This window comes from Balaenoptera borealis, assembly GCF_965194805.1.
Source record: "Balaenoptera borealis genome assembly, chromosome: 7".
Lineage (NCBI taxonomy): Eukaryota > Metazoa > Chordata > Mammalia > Artiodactyla > Balaenopteridae > Balaenoptera > Balaenoptera borealis.
In genome coordinates, this window is record NC_138864.1 from 76,189,002 (window position 1) to 76,214,082 (window position 25,081).

General features: G+C 36.1%; 1 protein-coding gene across 4 annotated transcripts in view; it reads left to right on the plus strand.

The window, feature by feature from the left end:
• Positions 1-14,834, plus strand: part of LOC309631749 (uncharacterized protein) — a 673,620-nt gene extending 658,786 nt beyond the window's left edge. For all 4 annotated transcript variants that reach the window (XR_014246462.1, XR_014246467.1, XR_014246468.1 and 1 more), the window contains one exon: positions 12,275-14,834. Coding sequence is in view for 1 of the 4 variants with exons in the window: in XM_082398658.1 (XP_082254784.1) it covers positions 12,275-12,341 (67 nt within the window). In the remaining 3 variants the exon portion in view is untranslated. The remainder of the gene's footprint in view (positions 1-12,274) is intronic.
• Positions 14,835-25,081: the final 10,247 nt, after the last annotated feature.

A 25,081-nucleotide genomic window follows, 5' to 3' on the forward strand; every position in this document is an offset into this window, starting at 1 on the left:
GTTTGTGCATAATCACACTGCATTTTGCAAGTCTCTACACAGCATATGTAGACATACTTACTAGCTTTCATTCCTGTTTCTATAGCAGAGGTGAGCTTGTCTGTTATTCTCTGACATGTTTCATGTCTTATTAAGCTTGTAGCTACTTTCTTTTCTCCCCCTTCCTCATTCCTTCTCCACACAGTCAGGGTACTAAGGCAGCTGGCACAAAGGAAATATCACAGTAGTTAAGAGGGCAGACTATGATGTTTTGTCATTGAATTTTTCAAAAACTAGCTGTGTTTCCTTAGGCAAATCATCTACCCTCTCAACCTCAGTCATTTCCCTTATCTGTAAATTGGGAAGAATAATATATTTTATTCTGTTGTGAGAATTTTAAAACAGACTCAGTGTAAAGAGCTTGTTATAATACTCAGCATATTAAGGCTTAGTGGATGTTAGCTATGATTATGGTAAGCACTTAAAATGTTTGTTAAATAAATAACTGAGACCAAATAAGAAATCATTAGACTAGGAAAACAAAGGGAAATTATTGTCTATGGAATACAAATTAAGAGTAAGACCACTTGTGCACATACTTGAAGGGGGAAGAAAAGTTATCAGGAAAACATTTTTTTATTTATTTGTTTCTGTTAGCAAGACATTAGAAACGTAACTAAAACAAAAATGTATAGGAGAAAGTTTCAGTAGTGTGAGATATAGTCTAGTTGGTAAATCAAAGGTAATAATTACAGAAGTGATGTCAACATCATGGTTCCTCTTTTTAGTTCCCCCTTTTCAAGAAAAATTTAGACATTTATTCATGAACCAAAGTGCCTTTGTGGAAGCTGTGGGATCCAGCACCATATGCCAAGGGACGTAAGAGGAGTCTCACCCATCTGTGTATCTAGCAAGAGGTAGACAGACTTTAGTATGGACTGTGGAACCAGAAGAGAAGCAAACTTGCCCCAGCACCTTTTGCCACAGTTGGGAAAAAACCTGAAGAGTGCTGACCTGAGCAGATATCCACAGACACGAGAGACATTTCAGAAGTCCAGCCTTCGTGAACTTCCTGAAGGGATATTCTAGCATGCCATTGGTGCAGTGAAGTTGGTAAGAACAACTTCAACAGTGCTGCCCCCACCCAAGGCAAGCCTGCACAATGCTGAACTGTCAGGTGGTGGTGACCTCTCCCTCAGGGGAAAAGGAGAGCAGTGAGTGAGTGTCCAACTACCCCAGTGATACAGAACCCAGCTGGAGAAAACTTTCTCTCCAGCAGCAATCAGAGTCCTGAGGACAAGACCTTCATGACTGAGAAGAGGGAGGAAATCAGGAAAGAGGGAAATAAGAACAACGAAGGACATTAAAGGAAAACAGACCCTGATGCATGTGCTCAGCAGGAAGTCCCCCCATGAGCACTGGGGAGTACCACACATGTACACACAGCAGGAGCACTCCCTACGGGAGTCAGCAATCACCCCCAATACCCTATCCACACCTCCCACTCTGCAGCCAGCTCCTGAGTGCAGTAATGAGATCAAGCTCCAGTAGACAGAATATACTCAGATAAACTAAGAAAAAAGAAGACTCAAATAATGTTACAAATGAAAGAGGAGACATTACAACTGATACTACAGAATTACAAACGATCATGAGAGACTACTATAAACAATATTATGTCAACAAATTGAATAACTTAAAAAGAAATAGATTCCTAGAAACACACAACCTACCAAAATTGGGAAGAAACAGAAAATGTGAGTAGACCAATAATGAGTAAGGGGATTGAATCAGTAATCAAAAACCTCCCAACACAGAAGAGCCCCAGACCAGATGGTTTCACTGGTGAATTCTGTCAAACTTTTAAAGAATAATTATAGCCAATCCTTCTCAAACTCCTCTACACTTCCAAACTTATTTTACAAGGCCAGGATTACTCTTTTACTGAAGCCAGATAAGGACACTACAAAAAAAACTATAGACCAATATCCCTGATGAACATAGATGTAAAAATTCTCAGCAAAATATTTGCAAACCAAATTCAACAGCACATTACAAAGGGTCATTCACCAGGATCAAGTGGGATTTATCCCAAGGATGGCTCATCACATACAAATCAATAAATGTGACACACCACAATAATAAAATGCAAGACAAAAATCATATGATCATCTCGATGCAGAAGAAGCATTTGACAAAATACAACATCCTTTCCTAATAAAAAAACTTTCAACAAACTGGGCATAAGGAGAACATAACTCAATGTAATGAACGCCATATATGACCTACCCAAAGCTAAAATAGTACTCAATGGTGAAAAACTGAAAGCTTTTTCTTTAAGATGAGGAACAAGACAGGGTACCCATTCTCACACTCATATTCATCACAGTACTGGTAGTCCTAACTATAGCAATTAAGCAAGGCAAAGAAAATAAAGGGCATTCAAATTGGAATGAAAGAAGTAAAATTCTCTTTATTTGCAGATAATATGATCTGCAATGATATGAACTCCCTAAAGACTCCACCAAATAACTGTTGGAACTAATCAATGAATTTAGCAATGTTGCAAGATACAAAGTCAACATACAGAAATCAGTTGCATTTCCATATGCTAAAAGAGAACTTCTGAAAAAGAATTAGAGAAAACTATCCCATTCACTATAGCATCAAAAACAATAAAATAACTAGGAATAAATGTAACCAAGGAAGTGAAAGATCTATACACTGAAAACTATAAGACTTTGATGAAGAAATTAAAGAAGACACAAATGAAAAGATATCCTTTGTTCATGGGTTGGAAGAATATTGTTAAAATGTACATACTATCCAAAGCCATCTATGGATCCAGTGCAGGCCCTCTCAAAATTCCAACAGCATTGCAAGAATCACAATTTTTTAAAAAAATCCTGTAATATTTAAGGAACCACAAAAGACACTGAATACCCAAAGAAATCCTTAGAAAGAAGAACACAGCAGGAGGTATCACACTTCCTGATTTCAAAATATACTACAAAGCTATCGTAATCAAAACAGTATGGTACTGACATAAAAATAGACACATAAACAAGTGGAACAGAATTGAGAGCCCAGAAATAATCCCCCCACACATTTACAGTCAACTAATATTTGACAAGAAAGTCAACAACACTCAACTGGGAAAATAATCTCTTTAACAAATGGTGCTGGGAAAACTGGGCAGCTACATGCAGAAAACTGAAATTGGACTGGATCTTACACTCTCACAAAAGTGAAGTCAAACTATATTGAAGGTTTTAACATAAGACCTGTTACCATAAATGTACTAGAAGAATTCATAGGGAAAAATCTTGATATTGATCTTGGCAATGATTTTTTAGATATGACACCAAAAGTATAAGCAGCAAAAGCAAAAATCAACAAGTAGGAATACATCAAACTAAAAAGCTTCTGCACAGCAAAATAAACAACCAAAAAAGGCAACCTATGCAATGGGAGAAAATATTTGCAAACTGTATATTGGATAAGGGGCTAATACCTAAAATATACAAGGAATCTATACAACTGAATTTAAAAAAGCCAAACAATTGAATTGAAAAAGGGCAGAGGAGTTAGGCATTTTTCCGTTGATGACATCCAAATGGTTAACAGCTACATGAAGAGATGCTCAATGTTACTAATAATCGGGGAAATAGAAATCAAAACCACAGTGAGATATTACAGTGAGGTATCACCACACACCTTTTAGAATGGCTATCAAGAAGACAAGAGAGGGCTTCCCTGGTGGCGCAGTGGTTGAGAGTCTGCCTGCCAATGCAGGGGACACGGGTTCGAGCCCTGGTCTGGGAGGATCCCACATGCCGCGGAGCAGCTGGGCCTGTGGGCCACAACTGCTGAGCCTGCGCGTCTGGAGCCTGTGCTCCGCAACGAGAGGCCGCGATAGTGAGAGGCCCGCACACCGCGATGAGGAGTGGCCCCCGCTTGCCGCAGCTAGAGAAGGCCCTTGCACAGAAACGAAGACCCAACTCGGCCAAAAATAAATAAATAAATAATAAAAATAAAGGAATTCCTTTAAAAAAAAAAAAAGAAGACAAGAGATAACCAATGTTGGTGAGGATGTGGAGAAAAGGGAAGACTTGTACACCCTTGGTAGGAATGTAATTTGGTTCAAGCACTATGGAAAATATGGAGGTTCCTCAAAAAATTAAAAATAGAACTACCATATGATCCAGCAATTGTACTTCAGGGTATATACTGAAAGGAAATGAAAACAGATATTGAAGAGATATATGCACTCCCATGTTTATTGCAGCATTATTCACAATAGCTAAGATATGGAAACAACCTGAGTGTCCATCAATGGATGAATGGATAAAGAAAATGTGGTATACACACACACACAATTAAATATTATTCAGCCATGAGAAAGAATAACATCTTGCCATTTGCACCATGAATGGAACTTGAATACATTATCCCAAGTGAGATGAGTCAGACACACAAAACCAAAAACTCACTTATGTATGGAATCTGAAAAAGCCAAACTCATAAAAACAGAGTAGAAATGTGGTTACCAGGTGCTGGTGGGTGGGAGAATTGAGGAGATATTGTTTAAGGTACAAATTTGCAACCAATAGATAAATAAGTCCTGGAGATCTAATGCACAACATAGTTATTATAGATAATAATATTGTATTGCAAGTTGCTAAGAGACTAGATCTTCATTACTCCCACCACAACAAAGAAATGATAATTATGTGATGTGATAGAGGTGTTAGCTAGCACTAAGGTGGTAATCATCTTGCAATATATAAATGTATCAAATCAACACACTGTACACCTTAAACTTACAGGATGTAATACATCAATTTTGTCTCAATTAAAAAAACACAAAACATTAAAAAAAAAGTAATAAATGATACAAGCACAATGTATTCTAGACCAGCCTGCTTAATATAAATTTCTGTGCTGACAAAAATGTTCTTGGTCTGCAAGACCCGCAATGGTAGCCAAGAAGCACACCCCAATGTTCATTGCAGCACTATTTACAATAGCCAGGAAATGGAACCAACCTAAGTGTCCATCAACAGATGAATGGATAAAGAAGATGTGGCACATATATACAATGGAATATTACTCAGCCATAAAACGGAATGAAATTGAGTTATTTGTAGTGAGGTGGATGGACCTAGAGTCTGTCATACAGAGTGAAGTAAGTCAGAAAGAGAAAAGCAAATATCATATGCTAACTCACATATATGCAATCTAAAAAATTGGTAGTGATGAACCTAGTGGCAGGACAGGAATAAAGATGCAGATGTAGAGAACAGATTTGAGGACACTGCAGGGGAAGGGAAAGCTGGGACGAAGTGAGAGAGTTGCACTGACATATACACTACCAAATGTAAGATGGATGGCTAGTGGGAAGCTGCTGCATAGCACATGGAGATCAGCTTGATGCTTTGTGAAGACCTAGAGGGGTGGGATAGGGAGGGTGGGAGGGATGCTTAAGAGGGAGGGGATATGGGGATACATGTATACATATAGCTGATTCACTTTTTTGTACAGCAGAAACTAACACAACATTGTAAAACAATTATCCTCCAATAAAGACATTAAAAATAAAAAAGATGGGTTGCAAAAAAAAAAAAAAGAGATAAGAGCCCAGGATTTTTCAAAACTAATGAAATTCAACAAACTAAAAGTCAAATTACTGCCCCCCCAAATATAAATATAAAGAAAATCTTATCTAGGCATATAGTAGTCAAACTACTGAAAACAGAATATAAGAGAGAAAATCTTGAAAGTATACTGTGAATAAAAAACAAAGATAACAATGTCAACAAAAGTCCTGTGAGACAATTAGGGCCAGAAGACAAAGGTATGGCATCTTTAAAAATGGAAAAAGGGGGAATTCCCTAGCTGTGCAGCGGTTAGGACTCAGTGCTTTCACTGCCGGGGCCCGGGTTCGATCCCTGGTCGGGGAACTAAGATGCACAAGCTGCGTGGTGTGGCCAAAAAAAAAAAAAAAGGAAAGAAGAAGTGAAACACCTGTAAATCCAGGATTATATACCATGCTAAAATATCTTTGAAAAGTGAAGGGGAAATAAACATATTTTCACATGAACAACTGCTGAGACCTGAATTATAAAAATCATTTCTATAGATGCAGAAAAAGCACTTGATAAAATTCAACATCCATTCATGATAAAAACTTTCACCAGTGTGCTTATAGAGGGGACATATCTCAACATAATAAAAGCTATTTGTGACAGCTTTTATTATGTTGAGATAATAAAAGCTATCATACCACAACCAACATAATACTCAATGGTGAAAAACTGAAAGCCTTCCCACTAAAATCTTGAACAAGACTAGGATGTCCACTTTCACCTCTTCCATTCAACATAGTGTTGGAAGTCCTACCCATAGCAATCAGATAAGAAAAAGAAATAAATTTATCCAAATTAGAAGGGAAGAGGTAAAATTGTTATTTTATGCAGATTACATTATACTCCATGTAGAAATGCTAAAGACTCCACAAACCATATTAGAACTGATGAACAAATTCAGCATGATAGCAGGATACAAGATCAACATACAAAAATTGGCTGCATTTCTTTACACTTAAAAATATCAGAAAGAGAAAGTAAAAAATTCAATCCCTTTTAAAATCATGTCAAAATAAAAAAAACCTAGAAATAAACCTGACCAAGGAGGTGAAAAACTTATATGCTGAGAACATTGATAAAGGAAATTAAAGATGATTCAAAGATATGGAAAGATATCCCATGCTCTTAGATTGGAAGAATTAAATGGCTAAAATGGCCATACTACCCTAAGCAATCTACAGATTTAATGCAATCCCTATCAAATTACCCATGATATTTTTCACAGAACTAGAACAAATAATCCTAAAATTTTTGTGGAACCACAAAAGACCCACAATTGCCAAAGCAATCCTGTGAAAAAAGAACAAAGTTGAAGGCATAATCCTCCCAGACTTCAGACAATACTACAAAGCTACTGTAATCTAAATAGCCTGCTATTGGCACAAAAACAGACATATGGATCAATGGAACAGAACAGAGAGCCCAGAAATAAACCCACACACCTATGGTCAATTATTCTTTGACAAAGGAGACAAGAACATACAATGGAGAAAAGACATTCTCTTCAGTAAGTGGCACTGGGAAAACTGGACAGTTTCATGTTAAACAATTAAATTAGAACATTCCCTAACACCACATAGAAAAATAAACTCAAAATGGATTAAAGACCTAAATGTAAGCCTGCATAGTATAAAACTAGAAGAAAACGTAGGCAGAACACTCTTTGACATAAATTGTAGCAATATTTTTTGGATCTGTCTTCTAGATCAATGGAAATAAAAGCAAAAATAAACAAATGGGACCTAATTAAACTTAAAAGCTTCTGAACAGCAAAGGAAACCATAAACAAAATGAAAAGACACCCTACGGAATGGGAGAAAATATTTGCAAATGATGCGACCAACAAGGGATTAATTTCCAAAATATACAAATGGCTAATACAGCTCAATATCAAAAAAACAAACAACCAGTCACAAAATGGGCAGACACCTAAACAGACATTTCTCCAAAGAAGACACACAGATAGCCAACAGGCATATGAAAAGATGCTCAACATCACTAATTATTAGAGAAATGCAAATGAAAAGTACAATGAAGTATCACCTCACACTGGTCAGAATGGCCATCAAAAAGTCTACACACAATAAATGCTGGAGGGCTTCCCTGGTGGCACAGTGGTTTACATCCTGCCTGCTAATGCAGGGGACATGGGTTCGAGCCCTGGTCTGGGAAGATCCCACATGCCGCGGAGCGACTGGGCCCATGAGCCACAATTGCTGAGCCTGCGCCTCTGGAGCCTGTGCTCCGCAACAAGAGAGGCCACGATGAGAGGCCCGCGCACCGCGATGAAGAGGGGCCCCGGCTCGCTGCAACTGGAGTAAGCCCTTGCGCAGAAACGAAGAACCAATGCAGCCAAAAATAAATAAATTAATTAATTAATTAAAAAAAAATGCTGGAGAAGGTGTGGAGAAAAGGGAACCCTCCTACACTGTTGGTAGGCATGCAAATCAGTGCAGCCACTACGGATAACAGTACAGAGGTTCCTTAAAATACTAAAAATAAAGTTACCATATGATCTAGTAATCCCACTCCTGAGCATATATCTGGAGAAAACCATAATTCAAAAAGGTACATGGCACCCCAGTGTCCACTGCAGCACTATTTACAACAGCCAAGAAATGGAAGCAACCTAAATGTCCATAGACAGATGAATGGATAAAGAAGATGTGGTATATATAATACATATAATGAAATATCACTCAGCCATAAAAAAGAATGAAATAATGACATTTTTAGCAACATGGATGGACCTAGAGATTATCATACTAAGTGAAGTAAGTCACAGAAAGATATGATATCACTTATATGTTTAATCTAAAAAAAATGATACAAATGAACTTATTCACAAGATACAAATAGATAGAAAACAAATTTATGGTTACCAAAAGGGAAAGGAAGAGAAAGGGATAAATTAGGGGCTTGGGATTAACAGATACATACTATTATATATAAAATAGATAAACAACAAGGTCCTACTATATAGCACAGGGAACTATATTCACTATCTTATAATAACCTATAGTGGAAAAGTCTGAAAAATATATATACAAATGTGAATCAGTTTGCTCTACACCTGAAACTAACACAACATTGTAAATCAATTATACTTCAATAAAAAATAAATATAAGGAAAAAAAAGAAATATTAAAGAAAGGTCATCAGGTAGGAGCAAGACGATATCAGATAGAAATCTGAATCCACACAAAATACAAGAGTGAGAGAAATGGAAAATGGGTGTATTAGAATACAATGCTTCTTGTTATTAAATAGTATAAAAGATAATTGTTTAAAATAAGATAGTAATATATTACAGGGTTTGTAGCATACAGAGAAATAAAATGCATGACAGCAATTAACACCAAGATTAAGTGGGAAGATATAAAAACATGGTGTTGTCAGGTTCTTATATTGTATGTGAGTTGTAATTATATTATTTGAAGTTGCACTGTGATAAACTAAAAGTGAATTTTAGAAAATCTATAGCAATTAGTACAAACAAAAAAAAAATAAAAGCCAATGAGGAGATAAAATAGATTAGTAGAAAAAATCAAAATAAGACAAAGAAGAAGAAAAGGGTTAGACTAGCAAATAGCAAGATAAATTTTAACTTAACCATGTAAAAATTTTTTATTAAATGTAAACCAGCTAAACATTCTAGTTCAAAGCAGAATTATTACACTCAGTAAAATGCAATACCTAAATAGATGCTGTCTATAAGAAATTAACTTTAAATAGAAAAAAAAAACCAGATTAAATGTAAACTGATGGAAAAATATGCACCATGCAAACACTAATCAAAAGCAAGCTGGAGTGGCTATGTTAACATCAGATAATGTAAGCCTCAGAAAAAGAAATATGGGAATCAAGAATGAGAGGGACATTACACAATGACAAAGAAAAACCAATTTATGAAGGAAAAAATAAATATCCTAGATTAATCTGCACCTAACAAGAGGAGCTCAACCTACGAAGCAAAAATTAGTATAAACTAAAAGGAGAAATAGATACAGCCACAGTTATAATTGAAGAATTTAACACTTCTCTCTCAATAATTGATATAACAAGTAGGTAGAAATCTCTAAAGATACTGAAGACTCGAACGACTTTTAAAATCTCATAACAAGTTGATATTTATAGAAAATCACACCAAATATCAGCAAAGACAAATTCTTTTCGAATGCATATGAGATAGTTATATGATAGATCATATTCTGAGACATAAAATGCATTTAAATTATGTGATTAGACATAATACAGCATATGTTCTCTATGACAGAATTAAACTAGAAATTAGTAAGATAGGAATCTGGAAAATATCCAAATATGTGCAAATTAAACAATACATTTTTAAATAACCCATGGGACAAAGACGAAATTACAAGAGAAAATAGAAAATAGTTTGAAGTAAGCGAAAGTGAAACACACATATCAAAATTTTTGTGATTAAGCTAAAGGAGTCCTTAGAAGTAAATTAATAGGACTAACTACTTAAATTAGAAATAAAAGGCTCAAATCACCTGAACTTTTATTTGAAGAAACTCCCATGTGAGGAAACTTGAGAAAGGAAACCAAATTAAATTCTAAATAAGCAGAATAAAGGAAATGGTAATAATAAGAGCTGAAATTAGTGATTTATAAAACATCTAAGGAGCAGAAAAAGTCAATGAAATTAAAAATTGGTTCTTTGAAAAGATCAGGAAGATTGCAAACATTAGTCCATAGTAACCAAAATAAACGTGTGACAGTGAGAGAGAGGAGAAAAAATAATTGTCAGTATCAGGAAGAAGGGCATATCACTTCAGATTCTACAGACATAGAAAGGGAAATAAGAAAATACCAGGAATGACTGTTTTTCCAATAAATTTGACAACTTATAATGGACCAATTTCCTGAAAGACACAAAATACCAAAATTCATTCAAGAAAAAAAATACATGACCAAAATTTCCCTTTATCTATTCAAAAGTTGAAGTCACAGTTAAAAACCTTCCCACAAAGAAAACTCCAGGTGCAGGTGTCTTTATTTATGAATTCTACCACACAAATAAATAATACCTATTATATACTAATGTTCAAGATGATAAAAGAGGGAAAACATGTGCCAACTCATTTTATGAGGCCAGCATTAACCTTGATATCAAAACCAGACAAAACCACTCTCAGAAAGCTAGAGACCAATATCCTTTATGAAAAGTCCCTGAAAAATGTTTAGCAAATCAAATGTAGTAATAGAGTGTTTTTTAAAAACATAGCCAAGTCATGTGTTAGTATGCACAATTAAAAGAATAAAGGATACGGAGCCAAACTGGATTCAATTCAACTCAATTCAAATTTCCTAGTCATGTGACCTTGGGCAAGACATGGAATCTCTCTAAGCCTTAGTTTCCCCAACTGTATGGTAATAATGCACCTTTAGAGGATTATTGTGAGGACTAAATAACTAAAATATAGTGTATCTAACATAATTTCCAGAACATGGTAGGTACATTTTGTCAAATCTACAGTTAAATTATAAGTATACTGAGGTCTATACTTTAAAAAATTCCCTATGGGGCTTAGCACAATACCTTCTACAAGTAACTGACTATTGAAAAATTGGTTAATTGAAATAGAATTTTAAAAACTGTGTTCTGCTGATCTTTTAGTTGGTTTTTAATTTGTGTAGAAAATGATAATTTTTAACCTATTGAAAAAACAGGTCAGGTTCCTGAGCATAAGAAACAGAAGAAAATGGGAAAAAGAAATCAATTTAGGGACATAGATGAATTATGAAAATGATTTTTTCTAAAGTAGTTGAGGGGAAGACAGAATACACAATTAAATTTGAGTACTGGTCCCTAATCATACCTGGATAGCATTTATTATGGAATATTATAAAGAAAAACACCAGCCTGATTATTGAGAAAGCATTCATTCTGACTAAAAACAAAACAAACCACCCCCCCAAAACTGGAAGTAGTAATTATTAGAGAAGTATAAAGAACTTTGACTATATTTTCCGCCTGAATTATGTTTGAAGAGCTTGCCTTTATTTTGAGCCAATGGAAGAGAGAGCCACTTCATCCATAGGGCTGGTGTTCAACACTTAGAATTGTTAGAATTGCCATCACAGCAAAAACCAGCCATTTTGTATGTTGCCATAAAAAGACTAACACTTAATTCTCACAACTACTCTATGAAACTATTATCATCAAAAAATGATTAGGCTCAGAGAAATTTAGAAAACATGCCAAGCTCATCTAATTAACAATTCTGGAGCCAAGACTCAAATTCAAGTTTCCACATATTGGGGCTTTTTGTTGATGCTGATGTTGTTAACCATGTAGCTATCTATGATGTTTAATTTGGTTTAAAATTTTACAAATTATCTTTGTCCTCACAAGACCCTATTATGTATAGTTAGCGTTTATCATTTTATAGTTGACAAAACTGAGGTCAAGAGAATTTGCACTTCTCCTAAGCAACACTCGGTTGGAGAAGTAGAATTCAAATCTCAGCCTCGACCTCTCTGGCTTCAGTCTGAATAATGACAAAATTGAAGTCTAGGATCTCCCTGTTCCCAAATGCCTTTTGTTTGTGAATCTCTATAATTTCAGATATTGTCTTTTATTCTGTTCCTGCCTGGCTTTCCCCCCGCCCTCCCTTTAGCTGCCTAGGAGAAAGCAGTTGTGATAACTATGAAATGATTGTGCAAATTCACTGCAACGCAGAATGAAGATTTCAGAGAGAAGGAATGGAAATGACCAAGTCGCAATATCTCATCATCTCTACCCCAGACAATGCTTCTGAGCTACTTTGTAAAATCCAGTTCTCAATGATGGATGGGATATGCGGTATTATAAAAATGTGCTAAAATAATCATTAAGAAGAAATAATTATCAGGAATGCCACACACAAATAGGAAATAACATTGGTAGTGTTTAGTCTTGAAGACAAGGATTATGAATCTCTGCTTGATGGGACATTAAATGAGTGATGTCAAATTCTATATCATATCAATATAAACATAATAAATTTCATTTAATATAGATGTTTTATGATTTATTATGAAACCTTTGAAAAATGTTGTATTACAGTTTTAACTATTAAATAACAGTAGTACTTGAATTTTGACTCTGTACTTTTCCGGTAAGACTTTATATTAAAATGTTCCTATCTGAAACTTTAATAGCTTGTTAATCCAAGAGAAGACTAATTCACTGGAGGCTGCAGAAACAGCTACTGCCTATTCAAAGCCCCAAATCCTTTAAACCTCTTTTCTCCTTCATTTTAGAAACACGAATAGCAAGACTTAAATCTGGCAGCCAGTTTTTGCAGGCTATTTTTTCTCTCAAAATTTTAGGTAACGTATTTCTTATAACAGTCTTTACAATAAGCAAACATATGTAGAAAAGTCAGGTGTTAAATGAAGCCATGCAAATTAGCCATCTGGAGTGAAAAACATTGTCTTGCCTAATACTGAGCTCAACAGATTTATAGGTTTATAAAGAATCTTTTAGCCTTTGGAATATTCCAGTATATGTGACCAATCCTTATGATTCTTCAAATGGAAATTAAGCTTGAGAGTTGGGAATAAAGAGTTGACAAAGCCTTCATATTTCCATCCAAATCTCAAGGCAGTTATTTTGGAAAGAAAGACTAAAATAATAGTACCTAAAATATATATTTGATAAAATATTTGATTTTTACCCAATGCTTTTTAAAATTTTTCCAGAAATGCCTAGAGCCCACCATTGTGATTCCATTTTGGTTGTGTGAACATATGTGTTTAAGATCTCTGCTGATGGTATCTGTGAGAAAGGCTGACATGATAGAAACAAAGGAACATTGCCACTGATGGGCAGGGAGCTTATGCAAATCAGACAACAAAGAGATCCTACCATTTAAGGAGGAACCATGGCATGCTTTCTCCCATGGTTTGCTGGAGACTTGTCTATCCACTTGGCTGAGGATGCCACTCCAAATGTTAAGAAAGGGAAGGGAAGGGATAAGGGGAAGGCAAACAAAACAAATTGATGCCCCATCATTCATTGGTTCACAAATAATATCTGAAATGTTTATTCTGATATTTATGACCTTGCATGTTCTAACTCTATTTACCTTTCCAATTTGTGTTGCAACAATTCTTATTCATTTATCTTTTGTTCCAGTCAAATGGAACTCATCACTGCTCCCCATACATGCCATATGCTTTCCTCCCTAGGTGCCTCTGCTCATGAGTTTACCTTGCTCATATCTATTCCCTCTCCCTAGCAACCAATTCATTTTCACTATTTAAATTTACATCATTGATGTGTGATTTACAAGCCAGAAGATGAACTCATTTTAAATGTTTTAGTGAGTTTTGACAAATTATCACTACATTCAAAATATAGAACATGTCCACATGACTTTACTCATGATCCTTACAATAAAACTCACTCTCACCTCCACACCCCTTCACATACACCCTGAAACGAAGGCAAAGACTGATCTGCTTTCTAGCACTAGTTTTGCCTTTCTAGAACTCCATATAAATGCATTCATATAGTACTTACTTTTTTATATCTGGTTTCTATTGCTCAGCATAATTTTTTTTGAGATTCATCTGTGTGGTGGCATGGATCAGTGCTTCATTCTTATTTACTGCCAGGTAATAACCTATGGTATAAATATTACCAAATTTTGTTTATCCATCTACTATTGGACATTTGGTTGTGTCCAGTTTTTGAATATTATGAATAAAACTTATGAATATACATGTGTAAGTTTCTGTGTGCATATATGCCTATTTCTCTTTGGTAAATGCCTAGGAGTAGGATTGATGAGTAACAAGATAAGTATTTAAGTTTTTAAGAAATTGCAAAAAATATTTTCCCGACTGGTTGTATCACTTAAACTCCTATCAGAAATGTTTAAGGTTCTCAATTACTACACATATTCACCAACACTTGATATAGTCAGTCTTTCTCATTTTAACCATTCTGATGGATGCCTAGTGGGTATGTCATTGTAGATTTTATGTGCATCTTCCTGATGACTAATAATGCTGAGCATTTTTTCATGTGTTTTTTAAAGCAATTAACATGTCATATTTAGTGAAGTTTCTGTTCAAATCATTTATAAATTTTTACTTAACTGTTTTATTTTGACTTTGTTACTTTTTATGGATTCCTTAGAATTATGTTATGTATGAATAAAGATAATTTTTCTGCTTCTTTTCTACCTACACACTGTATTTTTTTCTTGTATTATTGCACTGGCTAGGGCCTCCAATACAATTTTGAATAGAAATGTTGAGAGTGGATACACTTGGCTTTTCCTGTATACTGGGTGAAAATATTTAGTCTTTCAACATTAAGTACAATGTTAGCTAGTTTGCCACAAGTTACTGTGTTGTGTTTGTTGTTTATCATCAGTGGGAGTTACATTTTGACCAAGTATTTTCTGACTCTGTTGTGATAATTTAATGGTTTTGCTTTTTTGTCTATAAATATTGCGAATTACAATAATTACTTATAATGTTAAACTAACCTTGAATTCCTGGAATTGTACATTTGCCAAAAAATCTTTGAACTGTATACTTGGTCATAAGTTACTCTTTTTACATATTACTGGATTCAGTTAGCTAAAATTTTCCTAAGGAATTCTGTTCTATGTTCATAAAGGATATTGATCTGTACTTTGGAATTTTTTATAGCTTTGTTGAGGTATAATTAACACATAAAGTTGTAAGATATTTAAAGTGTACAACATGATAATTTGATATGTGTATACATTGTGAAAGAATTCCCCCCACTAAGTTAGTTAACATATCCATCACCTCACATATTTCCTCTTCTAGTTTTTATGAGTATGCATAAAATTGATATTTCTTCTTTGATAGAATTAAGCATTGGAGCTGCATGGGTCTGGACTTTTCTTTGGGGAAGGTGTTAAGCTACAATTTCAATTAACATAACAGATACAAATGATTCAGGGTATTTATTTTTTTAGTGTTTTGCTAGTTTGGAATTTTTCCATTCCATTTATGTTGAATTATCGACAATAATTTGTAATAGTCTCCTATTATGCCTTTAACATAGGACCTTTTTTCTGAGCTCTCTGTCTAGGGATTTATAAATTTTTCTTATCTTTCAAAAAATAAGATTTTAGGTACATTTATTTTCCTCTATTTTTCTTTTACTTAACTAATATCTGTTCATTTAAAAATTTTTATCCCCTTCCTTCTGCTTACTTTGACTTTACTTGGCTCTTCTTTATTATTTTTGAGGTGCTGGTTTAGATTATTTCAGAATTTCTTTTCCATGTAATGCTATAGGCACTAATTAAAATGCATTCTTCAAATTTGAATATGTGGATTTTTTTAACCTTCATTTAATTCAATATGCCTTCTAATTTTTCTTGTAGTTTCTCCTTCAACCCATCGGTTATATGAAACAGTGAAACCAAAACAAATGTTATTTGGAACTCTGAGTAATAAATGAGATGAAAATCAAGAAAGATTGTTTTGAATTTGCCTATTAATAGAGAAAACAATGCTTTTTTAGGAAACTGTATTAAACACTACTGATTAAAGTTACTATTTTTATTCAACATAAATTTTACATATATTTGTAGAATTTTCACTTGATATTGGGACAAGATAAATAAGAGAGAATTCCTCCTCTCAGAGTGGTTTTAGTCTAGTGGGGAGAGAAAAGGCAAAATATTCATACAGGACAATGCTGTACAATAGAAATATTTGTAATTTAAAATTTTCTAGTAGCTACAATAATACAGTAAGTAAAAGTAAAATTAAGTTTAGATACATAAGGTTAAATATTATTGAAATGTCATTTCAACATGCAATCAATATAAAATTATGAGTGAGACATTTTGCTTTTTTAGCACTAAGTCTCCCAATATTCAGGGTGTTTTTGATATTTACAGCATATCATAGTTCAGACTAGTCACATTTCAAGGGCTCAATAACTGCAAGTGGCTGCTGGCTACTATATTGAACATCCCAGGAGTATTGAAATATACAGAAAGTGCTAATTTAGTCCTCACAGGAATGCGTCTCCATTATATTGGACATATTGCATCTTAAAAAGATTAAGTAACTGGTCCATGATCTTTCAGCAAATAGGTAAAAGAGATGTGATTTGAATCAAAATTTTTCTGACTTCAAGTTCTGTGTTATTTTCATGACCCTTAATACAGCTACAGTTTCTCGTTTTCTGGCCTCCTTCTAGCTGCTGACTTCTCTATATCATTATTTACAATCATGTAATCAACATTGACGTGCTCTAGAGCTACCAAACAGAGAGTTGTAGCAAAGTGCAATTCTCAATGATGTGAATAAAGATTAAGGACAGGAATGTAACAATGCTTCTCTTGACATAGCTGGGAATCAAGTTTCTATCCTTTGTATTTTCTTTACTTCCTAAAAGAAGTATACAAGTACATTGCAAAGGTATGGTAATGTGTTCTGACTGTCCTAGTCCTGAATCTATTTCCCTGCTTAGGGTTTTTAAGAATAGGTGGGAGGGACTTCCCTGGTGGCACAGTGGTTAAGAATCTGCCTGCCAATGCAGGGGACACGGGTTCGAGCCCTGGCCTGGGAGGATCCCACATGCCACGGGGCAATTAAACCCGTGCGCCACAGCTATTGAGCCTGCGCTCTGGAGCCCGCGAGCCACAGCTACTGAGCCCACATGCCACAACTACTGAAGCTCACGTGCCTAGAGCCCATGCTCCGCAACAAGAGAAGCCATCACAGTGAGAAACCCACGCGCCACAATGAAGAGTAGCCCCCGCTCGCCACAACTAGAGAAAGTCCATGCGCAGCAACGAAGACCCAACACAGCCATAAATAAGTAAATAAGTAAATAAATAAATAAAACTGCATAACATAACAGGATAAAAAAAAAAAAGAATAGTTGGGAGAATTCTACTTGGACAAGAAGAATAATAAAATAGACTGTGTTTGGATAAAGTTATTAAAATGGGCTTGCCTATAAACCATTAGATAAAAAGTTTTCTTTCCTTATTGACCAAGAAACTCAGAATAGTTGATAGGTTTAAGGGTCTTGCATCTAAGCAAAGTTACCTACACATGTCCCTAGTATGGTCTAGACTTATTTTTAAGCCACTAGATCAATGTCATTTTGGAGATTAACTTTTTTCGTGAACAAAGAAATCTTAACATAGTGTGGGTGTGACATCTGTAAAACCCATGCTAAAAATGAAATGAGTTAAGGAACAAATTTAGATTCACTAATCCATTCAGTCACCAATACATATATACATTTTATTAAGCATAAGTGACTTGGGTGCTGGAGTTGCTTACTGAAATCACAGGAGTTCTGCTCTCTAACTTTGTCTCTAATTACAAGTCTAATTAAACGTCTTAATCTCTCAGGGCTGTCTTCCGTTACCATAGCCTGAAACTATGAGTCTATGGCTCATGCTCCATTGAGCACATTAGGAACAGACAAAGTGATGTTTCCACAGCAGTCCAATTAGATGTATGGATAGGCACAAGCATTAGATTCCTCACAAAAATCCCATGGGGAGCTTTGTTTGAGATTTCTGTTTACCAGCTCTTAGGTCTTCCCATACTCCTACTATATCTGATTCTGGGCACTATATTTAATTCAAAAAATTTATTGTAAGATATTTTAAAACAGCTAAATAGAGTGATATGTGATATTTTTGAAGGGAGTCAGTGTAGTTCTATATATTTATATATATAGTTTTACAGAGAGAGAGTTTTATAGAGTTTTATGCAGAGAATTATAGATACCTAGATTTATAGTTTTATGTGTATATATAGAACATATACATATGTGTGTGTATATATATGTGTATATATATATATATACATATTTTTTTTAAAATTTCATTGACCTATAGTTTGGGTGGAATTCCAATTCCAATTAAAATTCCAAATTTTTTTTGCTGGCATTCTTTTATAAACAAACAGTTCTTAGAACTTTTTTTTTTTTAAAGGATTCTGTTCATAGAATAAATTTGTCCTGAACTGTCCAGTTTTGTGAGATTTGACTGTTAAGTGTTATCTCCAGGTCAGAACAAAAATTCTGGAGGAAAAAAGCTATATGAAAAGTGTTGAGTATACCTGCTTCCTTAGATCCTGGGTAGGGCAACTGACATGAAACATCAGTTGATGCATTACAGTTAATTTAACTCACCTCTCTGTACTAAGGCAATCCAAGTTTGCTAAGAAAACCAATTTGGGTGTTAGAAAGGGTAGGTTTAATAATTAGTCACTTATAGCTTATTTTGATAATTAGAGAACTTTGCTAACCTGATAAGACTGAACTTCAGCATGTAAAATCCTTTATCAAGAATGGTTCAAGGGCTTCCCTGGTGGCGCAGTGGTTGAGAATCTGCCTGCCAATGCAGGGGACACGGGTTTGAGCCCTGGTCTGGGAAGATCCCACATGCCGTGGAGCAACTAGGCCCATGAGCCACAACTACTGAGCCTGCGCGTCTGGAGCCTGTGCTCCGCAACAAGAGAGGCCGCGATAGTGAGAGGCCCGCGCACCGCGATGAAGAGCGGCCCCCGCTTGCCGCAACTAGAGAAAGCCCTCGCACAGAAGCGAAGACCCAACACAAGCCATAAATAAAAAATAAACAAATAAATAAAAAAAATTAAAAAAAAAAAGAAAAAAAAGAATGGTTCAAGATCAAGCAGCACATGTTGAAAATTGTATCTTAAGTAAAATACTGACACATGATGCAGGCAAAGGATGGGCATAATTTTGCTAATATTAAAGCAGCACTTGACTAGGTTCAGAGTGCTGCTGTTCAAGACAATGAAATACTTACCCATGCTTGGGCAAATGTGGGTGAAATGGGGTGTAAAATGTGCTCTGCTAAAAGTCATAACTAAGAAAAATGATAAAAATGTGAACACTGAAACAGAGAGCAATAAGGAAGGCAAAACTTATCAGAGCTGCTGATTATAGACACAGGTCGTGAAACTGCAAAATAGCATTTATAGGTAGCAATCTCACATGGCAGTATCCATTCAGATATAACCAGAATCATACACATTTTTATTTCTATTGCAAAGATCATCTCTCTGATAGTTCAAAAGTATGCTGGGAGATGACTGAATTTGCCAGTAGTGAAGTGCCTGTTCTTTGGGGGTGGGGAAGGAGCAGAGAGGGCTTCTATGGGGGAGTGATGGTGGTAACCCCAGTGATCTCTTGAACAGAGAATATGGTGGCCAAGTATTGACTTTGTTTGCCATGGAGCTGAACCAAGGAAGAAGGAAAACCTTAGTTAAAACTATCCTTAATAATCATAACTCCCAGTTATAGTTCCTTCCTACCTGTCTCACTATCTCCAAACAAAACAAAACCTTAGGGCTTCCCTGGTGGCGCAGTGGTTGAGAGTCTGCCTGCCAATGCAGGGGACACGGGTTCGAGCCCTGGTCTGGGAAGATCCCACATGCCGTGGAGCAACTGGGCCTGTGAGCCACAATTGCTGAGCCTGCGCGTCTGGAGCCTGTGCTCCGCAGCGGGAGAGGCCGCGACAGTGAGAGGCCCGCGCACCGCGATGAAGAGTGGCCCCCGCTTGCCGCAACTAGAGAAAGCCCTCGCACAGAAACGAAGACCCAACACAGCCAAAAATAAATAAAAAAATAAAAAAATAAAAAAAACAAAAAACAAAAAACAAAACCTTATTAAATACTTCCTCTGTATTAAGCATCATTCTTGAATCTGAAGCTTCAACACTAGACAAAATAGATAGTATTTTCTCTGTCTTATAGAGCTTATATTTAAATGAGGGGACACAGACACTAAAAAATAGATAAAATACATACATATGTGAGTTAGTAACAAGAAGTAAAATTTTAAAAGCGGCAAGGGAAAGAGACTGAAGGAGGGAGAGTTACTTTAGAAAAGGCCATCAGGGCAGGAGTCTCCAGTAGGGTGACATCTGACACCTGAATGAAGTGAGGAGTGAGACATGATGTCTGGGGGAAGAGAGCACGAGGCAGAGAGAACACGTATGTTTGGCTTTGGTCCCACTATTTTCTACATCAGGAATGCTTTTGTAACTTCTCTGCCTACCAATACCTTACTTATTTTTCAAAGCTGAGGTTGACTAGTCTTCCCTCATTGGTAGCTTTTTCGATTTCAACCAACTGGTAGGAGTTGTTGTCATGTGCCAGGCTAATTCAGACTTTTATTTATATTCTAGAATAGCACCTGTTTAATCACCAAATGGTAAAGTATGTACTAGAGACCGGAAACAGGAAGAATATGAGTACCTGCCCTCCAGGAGCCAGTGAAATTACACCGCCCTCAAGGAGTTTACACGGAATTTTAATTTTCTGTGTTCCTGTCCTCCTCCCTTACAAAGCTATAAGCAACTTGAGCAGAGAGATCAGGTCTTATTCATGTTAATATTACCATATAATTATAGCAGGCCACATGTTGCAAAATCGTTTGTAGTCTAAAAATATTAAGTGATATTAATAGAGAGTAACACCAATATTCATCCAGTAGTATCAAGAAGTTTCATGTCAGAGGTAGAGAATGGACTTGAGGACACAGGGAGGGGGAAGGGGAAGCTGGGACAAAGTGAGAGAGTAGCACTGACAAATATACACTACCAAATGTAAAATAGATAGCTAGTGGGAAGCAGCTACATAACACAGGGAGATCAGCTCGGTGCTTTGTGACCACCTAGAGGGGTGGGATAGGGAGGTGCGAGGGAGAGGCAAGGGGGAGGAGATATGGGGATAAATGTATACGTATAGCTGATTCACTTTGTTATACAGCAGAAACTAACACACCACTGTAAAGCAATTATACTCCAATAAAGATGTTAAAAAAAAAAAAGTTGCATGTCACAGTATAGTTTTAGCTAAGACTCTGCTTGGAATGTGGTTCTTTCTGCTTATGAAAGTAAAGTTCTCCCTTTACAGTGAAGAAGCAAAACGAGACTGAGGAGACAATGCCGGTGAGGCAGAGATCCTGTTTAAAAGACAGCACATACGGCTTAGCGTACGGGAAGCATTTTGAGGAGAATGAGGGGATCAGAGCTGCTATAGATATCCGTTGAAAAACTCAGTTCTTAAAGGCAGCTTTGAACAACTGCGAAAGTGGAGACCAAGAATATAAATGTAATTACAGAAGGAGCTAAATCTAGTACAGATAACTGTGAAACAAGCTTTAAAGAAAAAGATGAGCAGCAAGGCTGCTAATTCTGCCTATGCAGGATGTGTTCACTGTATAACACTAGGGCGGGTCCTTAACAATACAACACCATGTGAAGGAGACATTCTGGAGTTGTGCAACGTAGCAGTTGCTACCCGCTTACCCCAGCGCAATCCAAAGCCTCAGAAACTAGGGCAGAACATGGCTTCTTCCTTTGTCACCCAGGCTAAAGATATTCCCCCTTTTGTCAGAACACTTTGTAACTGGATATTAGAATTCTATTCTTTATTCAAGTTGATATATTTTAAAACACAATATAATGCCATTTGCAGCAACATGGATGGACCTAGAGATTGTCATACTTAGTGAAGTAAGTCAGAGGAGGACAAATAGCATATATCACTTATATGTGGAATCTAAAAAAATGGTACAAATGAACTTATTTACAAAACAGAAATAGAGTCACAGATGTAGAAAACAATCCTATGGTTATCAGAGGGGAAGGGGGGGAGGAGGGATAAATTGGGAGACTGGGATTGACATATACACACTACTATATATAAAATAGATAACTAATACAGACCTACTGTACAGCACAGGGAACTCTACTCAATACTCTGTAATGACCTACATGGGAAAAGAATCTAAAAGAGTGGATATATGTATATATATAACTGCTTCACTTTGCTGTACACCTGAAACTAACACAACATTGTAAATCAACTGTACTCCAATAAAATAATAATAATTTAAACAACCATGAAGTTCCCTCTTTCCTCAGTGTGGTTACTGCCAATATCCACAAATAATTTTCCCATTTTTACTAAACTTCAAATTAAATACTCCCTATTATAAGTGTCATAGATTATTTCCTGGAAGAGAGAATACCTCTTTATTACTACGGCAAAGATTCTGGTGCTCTTGGTGGTCAAAAAAAGTAAAAAACATCCCTGACAGAATGCTGTTTCAATAAAGTTTATTTCTGTCTTGTGAGCTGCATATTATCAGAAATTCAAGAATATTTGGAAATCCTTGATTTTCCTAATATTTTAGCTGGCTTGTGGCCTCCACACTCAGCCTACTTGCCATCTTTGATGACAGGCTCTAGGCTTTCTGCTGTCAGGACCTGCTTGCTCCTTATACCTCATGTGCAACTAAATGTGGCCATTTTCTCTTGCCACACTCAGGTCACACAGGCTGGGATTTGGTCCTTGCCTTCATAGAAAATGTCCTGAACTAAAGCAGAGTTTTGGTGCAGTGTCCGAAGGATAGATTTTCTTGCTGCTGCTTGTGTCTACTTGTCTTCACAGCCCGCTTTTCCAGGCTGGACTCTTGTCTCCTTCGTGGCTGAGAGCCTGAGGCTTGCTACCTTCCTTCCTAAGCCTTTGAGGTTCTCTGGTTCCTATTCTGCAGGCTGCCTGGAGCATCAGTGACTTCTGGTGTCAGAAGCACCCACTCAGACTCCAATTCTGATCCTTTTGGGTACTTGATCCTCAACTCAACCACTATCACCAACTTCCAGACTAAAGGGAAGCCTTTCCCCATCTTTCTGGTCCCTTCTCCTAATGCTGGCTTCCCTGTTACCCCTCCTGATGGCTGAGCACATCAGCTGTTGCCCATGGCCTGGCACCAGTGGGCAACTGTGCTCTCAAATTGTTGAACATCTTGGTGCTGTCAGGATTACCTCAAAGGCGATCCTGAACAAAGCCACTGTTGAGTGAAAAACCTTGGGTCCCTGGTGAAAAAATGGATAACCAGTAAAGTTACAGAATTTTGAACTGAGTGTGATAATCTAATCAGCTCTCTTTGGAATCATAGATGAAAAGATGTGATTATGATACAATCTGAGTTAGGAAATTATAATTTTTATTGAAATAAAAAACCAATGTGAATGTTGATTATGGAAGAAATAAAATCGCACAACTATACAGACATTGCGTTATCATTTTCTGAGTGTGTGTAAAAAACTAGACACACTTGTCTGAGTTAAGAGACAAGCAAGATTGTTATAGCCAAACATAGTTCCAGGGTCTCCACATGTATTATATGCCTTAATCTTTATAGCCAACATATTAGGTAGACACAATTATCAGCCCACTGCAGAAATAAATTCCAGTAAGGAGAAGTTAAGTAATGTGCTCGTATTTGCAGAAATGCTAAGCAGAAGGATTTGAACTCAGTCAGTCAGGCTGGCTACACGGTGTGGTCTTAACTATATTGCCCATTCTCATACCAGTACATGCAAAGGAAAAGGCCCAGAAGGATATACTCCAGGGCACTAATAGTGTTCATTCCTGGAGAGTGGATTGGGAAGGAGGAAAGCTGTGAGAGAAATTTTACTTTTCACGATATATAATTCTCTATTATTTTCATTGATAATTTTATGTAGTTCAAAAAGGAATAAGAAAAGTCATTAAAATAAAGCAAAGTCCTTTCTGTGGCTCAATTCCTAGTAACCTTAATGATTGGTTTTTGATGGAGTCATAAATAAATGATAATCTCAAACCTACACAAAAGTCACAGGTGCATGGCAAAGACATTTTTCGCTGATGCTATTGAGATTCTGTGATTGACCTGATGCTCTACAACCCTCAAATATTTTAGTGTGTCTTCTCTAAAAACAATACATTCTCTATGTAACCAGGATAAAACCATCAAAACCAAGACATTACCATTGATACATTACTGCTATCTAAACCTCAGTAGTCATTCAGGCTTTGTCACCTCAGTAATGTCCTTTATAGCAGAAGGATCACATTGAGACTCACAATACCTTTAAATATTATGTCTCTTTAGTTTCTTTCAATTTTAAACAATTCCTTGGTCTTAGCGTTTATGATCTTGACACCTTTGAAAATTACTGACCAGTTATTTTGTAGCATATCCTTCTACTTGGAATAAGCTCACATTCTTCATGGACTACATGGGATACTGTTTTTTTGATTGCATGCTACATAGTGGCAAAGTATTTTAACTTATTTAGTTATTGATGATGTTTGCTTTGATCACGTGATTCATAATCAAAGACTCCACACATCTCATGGTGTCTCCCAGACTTCACTGTAAAGTTGTTCATTTTCTCCTCTGAATTAATAAGTATTTTGTGAGGAGGTACTTTGAAACTATGTAACTATCCCTATCTCATTAAACTTCCAATTTTTACACTTATCTATGAGAGCATATAGACTCATGGATTCTTGTTTTTTCCGTGAATTATAACCCATTAATATTGTTTATTTTGATTTTAAATTGTCCACATTTGGCCTGTGGGAGCCACTTCAAGCTGGCTCCTATA